Below are 14,262 nucleotides of genomic sequence, written 5' to 3' on the forward strand. Positions count from 1 at the left end.
GTTTGGCAAGTTCAGGTATTTATTTATATATATAGACTAAGGATTTTATTTTTTAACCTAAAAAAGAGTGTAGATTTTGGCTCTTTTGTTCCTTAGAAATTTGATTTGCTGTCTTGTTTTATCTTTAATATGTGTTGGATATTAGAAGTTTATTTAAAAAAAAAAAAATTAGCAAGTGTAGTTTTTTTTAGGTAGTGGCATCTGGACACTAACTGTGTTTGCTGTAATGCTAGAAGGGAACTCAGCATGTACTTTAAGAATCACTTCAGCCTGCAACAATACCAAAGTGTAAACATTGACCAAACTATATGTTCATTGTAAATTCTAGGGCCCCTTAGAATGCTAGCTAGACATAATAATTAGTTGTCTTGGCCTTGCTTCAGCATCCAAGATCTCTCAAATGCACATCCAATATAATGCAACTCGAACCAAAAATTGTTTTCCCTGAGCCATGACTATATATGGCTCAAATAGACTGCAAGAAAAGCTGCTATGATTGTGATATCTCACTGTTATTAAACTGGTGGTGTTTGTTATGACCAGGATGTGCATATATTTTGAGTATGATTTAAATATTACATTCCACTGATGTTTTAAACTCAAAAGCCATAATCTGCCAAAACCATCAAGCCAAGACACTTCATGTAATGATTAACAGAAAAAATTATCACCCTGAATACATCCTGCTCATATGTGAAAAGTAGAAGTATTCACCTTAGGTGCTCCTGCTTCTTCAATCAAAGCATTAATACGAAAAGGAGGCTTGAACTCTTGGGTCATACGGTAGTTCATGACAGGAAACTCACCATCTGGAGGAACCTAAGAAACATTAGCAGTAGGAAGCAGCCATTTAATGCTTTGAATAATAAATAGCAAATGATTGTGATTTTCCTTGATGTATTTATATTTATATATAGACTAAGGATTTGATTTTTTAACGTAAAAAAGAGTGTAGATTTTGACTCTTTTGTTCCTTAGAAATTTGATTTGCTGTCTTGTTTTATCTTTAATATGTGTTGGATATTAGAAGTTTATTTAAAAAAAAAAAATAGCAAGTGTAGTTTTTATTTTTTATTTTATAAGTATATACTTTGCTAATGTTTCTTTTTAAATCTTTTTTTTTTAGGCGTTAACTCTGCTGCATCTTACATTTGGCCTCATTTTTTTTTGTTAAGAAGTTTGGCAAGTTCAGGTATTTATATTTATATATAGACTAAGGATTTGATTTTTTAACCTAAAAAAGAGTGTAGATTTTGGCTCTTTTGTTCCTTAGAAATTTGATTTGCTGTCTTATTTTATCTTTAATATGTGTTGGATATTAGAAGTTTATTTAAAAAAAAAAAATTAGCAAGTGTAGTTTTTTTTTTTTTTTTTATAAGTATATACTTTGCTAATGTTTCTTCGTAATTTTTTTTTTTTTAGGTGTTGACTATGCAACATCTTACATTTGGCCTCACTTTTGTTTGTTAAGAAGTTTGGCAAGTTCAGGTATTTATACATTTGGCCTCACTTTTTAGGTGTTTTTTTTTTTTAAATAAAAAAATAGCAAGTGTGGTTTTTTTTTTCTTTTTTTTTTTCCCTTTTGTGTTTATAATTATTTATAATTAAGTTCTTTGCTGATGTCTCTGTAAACATTTTGTTTTTTAGGTGTGCGTTGTTGCTATAGCTTAAATTTGGCCTCATTTTTGTTTATTAGAGAGTTTGTTAAGCTTGTATATATTTTCAGTTCTAATTTATCATTGATAGGTGAGAGTATGGAAAAACAAAAACAAGATCAACAAAAATATGATAGTATGTCAAATGCTAAAAGAGAAGAAAAAAATAAAAAACGAAGAGAGAAAAGGCTATTACGTAATGAATTACTAAACATAAATGTCAGACGAGACTGTTTATTTTTGAAAACTTCATTTGTTGAATGTCACAGTAATAACATTGGAAATACATCTGAAGCAATGATAGGTGTTGATGAAGGAAGAAGAAAAGAAGATAATTTAGGAATAGAAAACACCTATTCTAAAAAGAGCAAGACAAATGGTATGCATATAAAAGATAATGATAATTTAGTAATAGTTAATAAGAAGGAAGAACAATTAAGAAAAAAAGAGAAAGATATGCAAAACAATCGAAAGGGAAAAAAAAACTAATTAATAAGCAACAAACCAAAGAAGGAAATGCGCATAATGAAGTGTTAAAAATTATATATTTAGGATCTTTGTCAAATCAGGTTGGTATTAATGATGCAGAAAATTTACCCATTGGATATGTAACTAAGAGTGGCATAGTTAATGCACATTTGAAAAATCAAATTGAAAATGAGTCATTAATATCTAATAAAGGAACAAGTGTTTGTAAGAAAAGAAAGCAACGAAAAAACATTTTGAAAGAAATAGTTAGTAGTGTGCATGTTCTATCAAATCCTACATTTTGTAATCATTACAATGCTAAAATATTACAATATGAACCCAAAGGATTTTGTTGTTCAAATGGAGAAGTTTTATTGGTTCATAATAAAATGCCTATTGAGTTGTATGAATTATTTACCTTAGATGCTGAAGAAGCAAAAGAATTTAGAAAATATGTTAGAACCTACAATAATACATTTGCTTTCACTTCTTTTGGTGTCAAATATGATAAACAACTTTGTATGAGAAATAAAGGTATTTACACTTTTCGTGTACAAGGACAGGTCTATCATTACATAAATGAATTGTTACCTATGGATAAGCAACCATCATATCTACAATTATATTTTTACGACACTGAACATGAGTTAGAAAATCGTCTTTGTTGTTCTAATTCAATGAATTTAATGTTGCTACAAAAAATAACCAATATTCTTTCTGTGAATCCTTACGTAAAGTTTTTTCGAAGTTTGAAAGATATTGAAAATTTACAAAATTATTCTATTCATATCAAATCTGATGTAGGATTAGATCAGAGAGTGTATAATCTTCCCACTGCATCTTAAGTAGCTGCTATATGGATGGAAGATATGAATTCTAAAAATAGAAATCGTGAAATTGTTGTGTATAATCAAGTTGGATATAGTCATAAAATAGAATACTATTTTGGTTGTTATGATGCATTACAATATCCTTTGATATTTCCTTTTGGAGATGCTGGTTGGCATTAAGGAATAAAAAAAATTAACAAAAAAAAAGACAATCATATTGTGAAGGTCAATTTTTGACCAATGTGACTGAAATGGATTCTGTTGTAGACATGCTTGATAAGGAAACAGAAGGTGTATTTTTTTTTTTTTGTTTTTTTTTTAAAACAACAGAATTTATGTATGTATATATATTTTCAATAGTCCTGCTAACTTATCTTCTTTGCATTGTTTCTACAGTGATGGGAATGAAGAAGAAAAGAAATAGCGTTTCATGTCGTGAGTATTATTCTTATAAGTTGCAAATTAGATCACTAAATGATTCGATGATTTTGCATATAGGACGTCTTTTGCAACAATTTGTTGTAGATATGTATGTAAAATTAGAAACTTCTAGGCTTGATTATTTTAGAAAAAATCAAACTGAAATTCATGCTGAATTGTATCAAGGAATTATGGATAGTGTTGATGTTGGAGAAACTAGGGGCATAAAAGTCGGTCGAAGAATTATATTGCCTTCTACTTTTATCGGTGGTCCTAGAGATATGCATAGAAGGTACATGGATGCAATGACTTTAGTTCAAATATTTGGAAAGCCAGATATTTTCCTTACTATGACATGCAATCCAAATTGGATAGAAATTAAACAAGAATTGATAAAAAATGAGGAAGCATAAAATAGACCAGATTTAGTTTCACGTGTGTTTAGAGCTAAATTAGAAGAGTTGAAGAAAGATCTTTTTAAAGATGAAATTTTTGGTCCAGTAGCTGCATATGTACATGTAATTGAATTTCAAAAAAGAGGGTTACCACATGCTCATATATTAATCATTTTAAAATCTAATTCAAAGTTACTATATCCCGATATATTTGATAAGATTGTATGTGCTGAAATACCAAATAAGAATGATAATTTACATTTATTTTCTGCTGTAAAAAAACACATGATGCATGGACCTTGTGGAAAATTTAATCCTAAAAACATATGTATGAAAAAAGATGGTACTTGTAAAAATAAATTTCCAATGTCATTTACATCAAAAACTATTTTAGGGAAAAATTCTTTTCCATTGTATAGAAGACGTGATGAAGGTTGCAAAGTTAAGGTTAGAGGATCTGTTCTAGATAATCGATGGGTGGTTCCTTACAATCCTTATTTGCTTGCAAAGTTTGACTGCCACATAAATGTTGAAATATGTTCTACAATAAAGGCTGTTAAATATTTATATAAATATATATACAAAGGACATGATAAAGTTGCAATGAATATAAAGTCATTTAAAAATAATGAAGATATTGATGAAATACATAGTTTTCAGTCTGCTAGATGGATATCACCGCCTGAAGCGATGTGGAGAATTTATGGCTTTTCTTTAAATGAAATGCATCCACATGTAATGACATTACAAATTCATTTGGAAAATAAGCAAATGATGAGTTTCAAGAATTCTGTTAATTTACATTCTGTTGTGAATAATGATTTCTTTGCAAAAACTATGCTTACTGAATATTTTGTTATGAATTGTGTAAATGTAAACAGTAGACAATTATTATATAGGGAGTTTCCTGCACATTATGTTTGGTCCTCCCAATTTAAAACTTGGAATATACGCAAACAGTGTGATGTTGTTGGTAGAATTGTAAATGTGAATCCATTTGATCATGAGAGGTATTATCTAAGATTATTATTAAATCATGTTAGGGGAGCCACATCTTTTGATGATCTTAAATGTGTAAATGGTGTTCAATGCTTATCATATCATGATGCAGCTTTGTTGCATGGTCTATTAGAATTGATAATAGTTTTGAGTTATGCTTGGAGGAAGCATCTTTGTACCAAATGCCTTATAGTTTACGAAGGTTGTTTGCTACTTTATTAGTATATTGTAGTCCAAGTAATCTGAGAGATTTATGGATTAAATATGAGAAAGCATTATCTGATGATTTTAAATATTTAAATTATAGTGATAGAGTTAAAAGATCAAAAGTTTTAGGACATATTAACATTATCCTGGAATCAATGGGAAAAACTTTAGCTGATTATGATCTTTTGGAATTTGATATTGATGACAATGATATTCATGATGATAATAGAGAAATTAGTGAGGAATTATCGATTGTTATAAATGATGATGATATTGCATGTGCACAATCTTTAAATATTGAACAAAAATATGCATACGATCAAATATTAGATAACGTGTTCTCTAAAGTACTTGGTTTGTTTTTCATTGATGGCCCTGGTGGAAGTGGAAAAACTTTCTTATATAAAACAATTCTTGCTGCTGTTAGATCAAAAGGTTTAATTGCCCTTGCTACAGCATCTTCAGGAGTTGCGGCTTCCATTTTACCTGCTGGAAGAACAGCTCATTCCAGGTTTAAAATTCCTTTAGTGATGGAAGAACATAATACATGTCATGTTAGTAAACAATCAGGATTAGCGAAACTTATGAAAGATGCAAGTTTAATAGTATGGGATGAAGCTCCGGTGGTAAAAAAGGAAGCAATTGAATCATTAGATAAGATGTTACAAGATATAAATGAATGTGATTTGTTATTTGGTGGTAAAGTAGTTGTTGTGGTGGGGATTTTAGACAAGTTCTCCTTGTCCAAAAGGTACTAGAGAAGAAGTTATAAATTCATCTTTAGTTAATTCATATTTATGGCCAAAATTACATAAAATAAAATTAAGTCAAAATATGCGAGCTCAATTTTTGTTACGCATTGGTGATGGAGTTGAAGAATATATTCATGATGATTATATTAAATTGCCATGTCAAATGATTGTTCCAAATGTTGATAAAGAAGATGCATTGGATAACTTAATTAAACATATATTTGTTGAAATTGAAAAGTATGCTGAAAACTTGGATTTCATGATAAATAGAGCTATTTTAACACCTAAAAATGATTATGTGGATCAAATTAATAATGTCTTAATAAATAGATTTGTAGGTGATACAATAACATATTATAGTTATGATGAATGTTTAGATAAAAGTCAACAAGATATTCATGAAGATTTCTTGAATATGTTGGTGCCTAATGGATTTCCTCCACATGAATTAAGATTAAAAGTAAATTGTCCAGTTATACTATTAAGGAATATTAATCCTTCTGAAGGGCTATGCAATGGAACGAGATTAATTTGTCATAGATTTGATCAAAATGTGATAGATGCTGAAATTAGTGTTGGAGAATATTACTGAAATTAGTGTAATGCTGAAAAGTTGCTAAGCATCCAAAAGAATACGATGAAGCATTACACTTTTACTACTTTTTTGTTCTGAAATATGCATAAGCCTTTTACATATTACTCTGTCAGTAATATAAATTTAGGTTCTTTGCAACTTAGTTTGACTGTTAACTGCTCAGATAGTGGAATTATTTTGGTCTGAATTTTAATTCTAATTACTTTGGATTTATCTTAATGAGTTACTATCTTTCTCATGCATTTTTCTTTTAAAGTTCTTTACAATGTTTGAAATCAATGTGATAAACTGACATTTTATAAATGGAAATCGTGTAGTTAATGTCAATATGGAATTTTAAACTGTGGCAAGGCTGGAGGCTTTGTGTTAAAAAGGATATCTCCAAAGCAGGTTTGATGTTTCCATTCAAGACTCATTGTTAACTTTTAGTTACCTGGAATTTTTTTTTCATGAAATCAGTAGCAAGCAAGTAGGATATTTAAGCCTTTTTGTGATTTTCTAGGCACTACATGTGGGATATTGAAGCGTTTTTGTGATTTTCTAGACACTACACTAAGGCTAAGATGCTAGATGCAAGGGCATTGTACGTACACACAGATACACATGCACACACTTGGCCACCAACATGCTCTATTGTGTATGTATCACGCTTCTCTACATGTTGAACACTACAACATCTGTTGTCATGCATAATTATCTGGTAATTTGTGATAACATTCATTTTAAGTGAGAGGTAGTTTCTGACTTTTGAAATATTTTAATTGTGTGACACCTGTTACTTAATGTGACAAGGACAATATAAGAAGTATATTGAGTTTCATTTTCACTGTTATTTTGATAATTTAGGAACAAAGCTAATTATCATTTTTTTTACTATATTAAAATTTTTAAATTTGAAAAATACAAATATAATAATAATAAAAGAAGGATAGTTGACTACTACTTTTTGACTTGAGATTTTTAAGAATTGCCAAATTCAAATGGTTTCTTCATTATTGAAGCAAATGGTGAGTTAAACCAGCAACGTATATCGGTACATTATAAATATGTTTCGGTATGATGGTTTTAGCAATTTGAAAATTGAGAACACTTCTCCTCTCTACCCCACCACAAATGAAGAAACAAGCTGAAAATATTGGTGCCAAGTATCTATATATGTAGGATATCCCTGGTTAGGAAATGGCTCTGTACAATAGTCTTATGTTTTTCAATGCGTGTTGGTTTGGATACAATTATGCATCAGGGATATGTTTGTTTATAGTTATGCAGTAGCATTTTTGAATTATATTAAAGAATGTTTTCAAGCGTTTTCCTAGGGTTTAGGGTGTCTTTTTTTGCTTAATTTTGCCAAAAATATCTTAGTTGTGATGCTTAATTTTCATGCAATCTGATAGTTTCTCTCCCTTTTCTTTTGCTCCTTAGTTCTCAAGATTGGAAAGCAAGGTTAAATGTACCCCCTCCTAATACCTGCTTTGAAAGAAAGGTATGTTTTCTATGCTTTCGTTATATTGTCTACATTCTGCATGCTTCTTCGAAGCTATATCAAGGGAAACTAATTTCAGGTTTTACGTCTTTAATTTCTATATTTGAGTTGATTCTATCATATCATTTAGTATCGTTCACCAGTATGGTCAAAGCATGCTTAATTTGTTTTTCCTTTGTCACACCTACTGCCCTTCTTTTCCTATTTTGGATTGTAGTGCATCGTTATTTGTTCTGTGGATAATTATGGTTGAATTAAATTTTCTTCAGGAGGCTGTAACATGTTGAATGGCATGGTATTTTTATATATAAATAAACATAACCTTAGAATAAGTAGATGTCAATACACATCATTTTTTGTTTTTGAACATATTTTTTTATATAAATATTAAATTTATCACTTATAAAAGATTTATTATATTGATGTTTTTACTTGATAAGGTTTTTAGATGTCCATTATATTATATATATATATATATATATAATATATTATGTACTCTTTTTTTTTTCAATACAAAAATGTAACAAAAATTCTCCTGCATATATCTTTTAATTAAAATAACAAGTTAATACCATTTACATAGATTAAAATAATTTTCATTTTAAATAATATCATGACTAAAAAAGCATGGTATATTAGATAATATATACTATTTACATATAATATTAAATTAATCTAATAAAAAAATCAACATGTAAAGAGCTATTGAAAAAAAGGTAAGGACAGCTACAAGTTTACAATATCCCATTAAGAAATATGTTATGGTTTCATGTGTATGCATATAAATTGAATTTTAAAATAAATTAAAAAAATCAAATATTTTTACTAAATGTTTTATCAAATATACCAGCATGTATATATATATATAATATGATACTGATTTGATCCAATATGTATAAAAAAATAAATGTAAAATGCAGAAATAATTTATGTTTTGATGTGTATATAAATATTCGCATACAATATATATATATATATATATATGATTTTCAAAGTAAATTAAAAAAAAATAAATATTTTTGTTGAATATTTTATCATATGTGAGATGTAGTAAATTTTTTCACTTTAAATATTAAATAAATTTCTGTTAAATGGGCCGGACTTTTTTGTTAATAAATAATGGATTGGACTTACTCCAACTATTGCTTTGCATTAGCCTTTTATCTTTTATCTATTACGTTAATTAAAATCCTTGAATGTTCCATCACATATTTGATCTTCAACAGTTGTCATACTAGTGAGATCCACATTTTATGCTTCTTTTTTTATTTTGCCATACAGGTGTCAGGGGTTGTGGTATGACATGCATTATGGTTATGATGACTTACAGTATGGTAAGGATGGAGTTGGTGTACTTTATACAAAATTTTGGACTTCATTATTGTACTTCAGAAAGGACTTTGACTTACCATGTAAGTAAAGATTTTGATTTATAATATTTTAAAGTCTATTTCCTTGGTTTTCAGTATTTAAATGCCATTGGCTTTTTTTCTTTTCTATTTTTTTTTTGTTTTCAGCTTTTCTCTCCCCCTACTCTCTTTATCAGTGACGACAAAGAACCTGAGGATTGTGTTATTCACTACAAAATTGGTAACTTTAATTTTTTCCATTCCTTTGTCTTATTACTTAATTTCCTCGTGCATTTCAATTCTTTTGTGAGTTCATGAATTTCATTGTGCATGGATCTTTGCATTTTTCATTGCTTTTGTGTGCACATGCATATGATTTATATTTCAGTTCTTCACCCAATATCACATATTGATATATGAAAAACCAACATGTATTTATGTTAACAAAAGGACTAGCTTGTCTGCGTAGATTATCTCAAACATTCATTTTTTAAGAGCTCTAACAACTGCCAGAGCATCCGTGTTCCTCATTCTATAGTCTTCCCTTATTTCATTATTTGTTTTAAAAATTGCAAAATGAAATGTAGCATATTCAACAACCAACCAAAATCTAAATAAAAAAACTTTTTATGAACACCATGTAAAAAACAACTTAATATAAATTGTTGGCTACAAAATTTTCACACTTGCTCAAGTGGTGGTGCTTAAAATTAAAATAAGCTTTCTCTTTTGGCATTCTCCTACCTATCATGTCTCTTTCCCACACGTGTTAAAGACTTTCATTTTTTTGTTTTTTTTTTTTCGTCATACCCATTGTTTTTTTTTTCTTTTTTAAATCATTAAACGAAAAGCTTTTTAATTAAGTAGAGCAAAAGTTGAGTACCCTCTACCCATGCCCAAAAACACACATCAATTCTTCTTCTTCTTTTTTTTTTTTTCCCTTTTTTTTCCCCATTATTATACTAAAACCATACTTAAATAAATGTCCTTAGCATTCACATAACATCTAATCATTTTAAAAAGAACCACCCTCAAAAACCTTGCTTTAAGATTATTCTTTTGTTCTATCCTTAAACCCCACACCATCAGACAAACATAACTAAACAAAAATAATAAAACTCATTTTCAGAATTGAACAATATATTTTAACTAACCCCAACATTCATTAAAGCTCTAAACTCATAATTAACAAAACAATCCCTTTATTAGGTGGGAAAAAAAACAATAAAAAAAAAGAAAAAGAAAAAGTAGTAGGAGAGCATGCAATCCCACAAGAGATCGTGATGGTCATTGTTTTTTTTCTCTCAGTCTAAAAAATAAATAAATAGTCAATGATTATGTCATTTATAATTTGGTTTATTTGATTCATAGTGATTTCATTTTATGTTTTTCTAAAATATAATATAGCAAAATGGTTAGAGAAGTAAAGCTAATAAAGGATATTCAAGCTCAACAAAGAGGTTGGACAATAAAAGTGGTGGTTATTGAGAAAGCAATGCCACGAGTTTCTAAATCAAGTCCAAACAAATATCAAAGGTTAATCTTAGCTGATGAAGAAGTAAGTTTGTTTTGATAATATATTTATTTTGTATAATTTGTTTCATATATAACTCAATTTTAAGTCTCTTGTTTTTCTTATATAGGGTAATAAGATCCAGGCCACAATATATGGTGGAGACATTCACATCTTCCGAGACACACTCATAATTGGGAAAAATTATTATATTTCTAATGCTTGGGTTAAAGAAATTGGTGCACAATATTATATTGTTCAAAATAATTTGCAATGGACTATAAATGGTCGAACCATTGTGGAAGAAGTGACTGGAGATTCAGAGGTAATTGTGCCTGCTGTTTACAGCTTTGTTCCGTTATCACGGCTACACACTTATATTGATTCTCTATCCCACGTCGGTATGTTTTTCTATATAGTCAATTTGTTCAGCTATATTTTTATAACTTTTCATTTATATTTACTTCATCATGTGGACAAATTTCTAATGATCTATAACATTTTAATTAAGTTTTGAATTTGTTTATCATCAGATGTGATTGGAATAGCGATTGAAATCAAGCCAAAAAAGGAGATAATCACGAATGATGGTTTAGAGATTGCCCAAGAGATGACTTTGATGAATGATAAGTAAGTATTCCAAAAAAATAAAAATAATTATTAATTATAAAATAAGTTAATAAACATTTTTCTGAATTTTGATTTTAATTTTATGGACAGTATGGATACTGTGATGCTTACCATGTGGAACCAATTTGTGAACAATGAATGTACTCAAATTTTGAATATTATGAATAGAAAACTAATCATAATTGGATGTCGACTTAAAGTTAGCTCATATAATGGTATGTTTCCTTAATGACTACACTACAATTGATGTTATTTTTGAACAATTTTTATGTAATTAAAATAGTCAGCAATTTTCTAAATTAGTTTTTATTAATTCAATTTTTTACATGCATATTTGTATTATTTATATCATCATACAGGTATCTCACTTTCAACCAAATCCTCCAGTTCGTTTGTTATTGAACCGGAGATACCATAAGCAGCTGCTTTATCAATTTGGTAAACTAATATTGGAGTTTAAATTTAGAACAATTTTTCTTGTATAAAAAATAAAAATAGCTATAATTAATTTGAGCAATTACAGGTATAATGCTAATGCTGAAAAAGCCATGGACATAATATGTGGACGGATTGGTCTTGAGACAAAGTCACTGTCTACACTTCCTTCTGCTGAGGACATCGTTACCATTAAGATGATAGATAATCAACTTAATACGGTAAATTTCTTGACTATTATTTTGTTTATAATTATTAACAACTATAATATTAAGATATGTTTGTACTTTTTATTATGTAAACAGAGGAGAAGTTTTTGGATCAATGGTCACATCAAAGTGACAAATTTGATTCAACCTTTTTGGTACTTAAGCTGTGAAAAATGCACAAAAGCAACTGGATATGAATTTGAACAGAGGTTTAACTGCTTGTATTGCAGAGATGATCAAGTTAAAGCTATGCCAAGGTATGCACACAAATATTTGTTGTTATTATTATTATTATTATTGTTATTATCATCCAATTATGCAATCATCATTATATGATAGTAACTTACAACTACTGGGTTTTTTTCCCCATTAAAAACACACTAATTAATTATGCATGAAAAATTTATAATCAATGATATTATATTTTTCATCTCAGGTGTGAAACATAAGATAAAGCTTTGATCTTAATGAATAGGACAAGAATGAAACATAAAAAAGATATGATTATACCTTGCACTGATCGATTTGTACATTTGTTGAGCCCCTAGCAATCACCCCATTCTATAACTTTTGCTCATTTGTCAATATGCTGCATTTAAAAGCAAAAATAGGCTACATTATGATGGAGGATCATGCTTGCTAGCCAAAATAACGAGATTTGTTGCAAGAAAAACTCCACTATCTTTTGAGTATTTTCGGATATTTAGTTGCCATAATAATTGAGATCCACAAAAATTAATAATTGAAATTAATCACCACTATTTGAAAATCAAAAATCAAACTTAAACAGAGATCGTGTTTAAGTAATCCATTAGGTTAATGCCTCAATCTTTGCCTCTACTCTCTCCACCCAGTGCCACTTCAATTTTGTATAATGTGAAATACTTTATTCAGTTATTGTATAAGACATTTCATATTATTTATTTTATGATTAATTATAACCTCTAACTGGTAATTCTTCCGTTATTCAGGTGTTGAGTCATTGTTGATTTGATAGATGAGTTTTCATCTTTGAATGCTACATTGTTCGGAAATCAAGCTGAAAAATTTCTTGGTTGCACTGCATATGAGTTGATGAATAAATCTGATGGGGTAATATAATTCTTTTCATATGTGTTTGTGGAAATGACTGGTTAGTTTTAACTTGTTCTTTGAAACAACATATATAAATGATGTAAATGCTTATGTGAGTACCAACTGTGAATCTTTTTTTTTTTAGGATTCTGTTAAAGATATTGAAAAAATTGCCACATTATCCAGTAGTCATAAGCTTCTAATTCAAGTTAAAACATCTAAACATGAATATCGTGATATTACAAGATGGAAATACACAATCCTTTCTGTTTGTGATACTATTTCAAAAGAAATCAACACATTAATACAAATAGATACTTCAAATGATGCTGAAGTTAGTCAAGTTTTAGAATTGTTGAAGAGCAAAGTGGAAAATCATTAGGCATAACTGAATTGAGAGGTATGAACATGTTTGATACATTATATCCTAAGTGAAATTACATAAGCTTTTATTTAATGTTCTAATGCATATATATTACAACTTTCAAAATCAGATATATCTGGAAGTGTTGACAATGCTAAGATAGAGCAAATGAGCAATGAAGATAAAGTCCTAGCTGATTTGGTTTCAAAGCCTACTGTAAGAAACAATGCAACAAAGAAACTAAAGCTGATGATTTCCAAAAGTGCAGGTGAGGCAAATCCAATAGCGCTGAATGTTGAAAGTTCTCATTTAGAATTTGGTGAAGGGGGTAGGAAGTAGTTTGCCGAGCTTAAAGACAATGCTTAATTTGTTATCATGGGAACCATCTTTTTGTTAATGTGGACATAATAGATTACTATCAGTTCATAAGTAGATTATTATCAGTCTTTTGTGAACTTATAGCATATTTAGACTATACTATGATAGTAGCACTAATATTATTATTTTGTACATTGCAAGATGTAATAGAAAATTGATTTAGGTATAACCTAATACATTTCTATTAAATCTTGCAATTTATCTTAGGAAGATAGCAATGATGCTAAGATAGATTCATGTATGACACAAGTATTTTATGACAACTTTTTGTTTAACGAAAGTAAAATAGTAATTATGAGTTTTTATGATTGTACTTATATTTCCTATGATCATTTTTTATTTTTTGTGTTTCTTTTAGTTAATATATAAATCCATGAATAAATTAAATTTAATGATAATGGACTAGAATCAAAATAAATTGTTTGTGTTTTAATTAGTTTTAAAATTAATTTATTCTCACTAAATATCTAAAACATCTCAATATTGATTGGTGTATAAAAAATAAA

The 14,262-nt window shown here is 28.6% G+C and overlaps 1 protein-coding gene across 1 annotated transcript; it reads left to right on the forward strand.

The window, feature by feature from the left end:
• Positions 1-3,204: 3,204 nt before the first annotated feature.
• Positions 3,205-5,732, forward strand: LOC125419898 (uncharacterized). The gene is made up of 5 exons (XM_048466447.2): positions 3,205-3,244; positions 3,350-3,665; positions 4,650-4,778; positions 4,880-4,969; positions 5,075-5,732. Exons 1-5 carry the CDS (start codon positions 3,205-3,207, stop codon positions 5,730-5,732), a joined length of 1,233 nt encoding a protein of 410 aa, XP_048322404.2.
• The last annotated feature ends 8,530 nt before the right edge of the window (positions 5,733-14,262 follow it).

This window comes from Ziziphus jujuba, chromosome 1 (assembly GCF_031755915.1).
Source record: "Ziziphus jujuba cultivar Dongzao chromosome 1, ASM3175591v1".
NCBI classification, from domain to species: Eukaryota; Viridiplantae; Streptophyta; class Magnoliopsida; order Rosales; family Rhamnaceae; genus Ziziphus; species Ziziphus jujuba.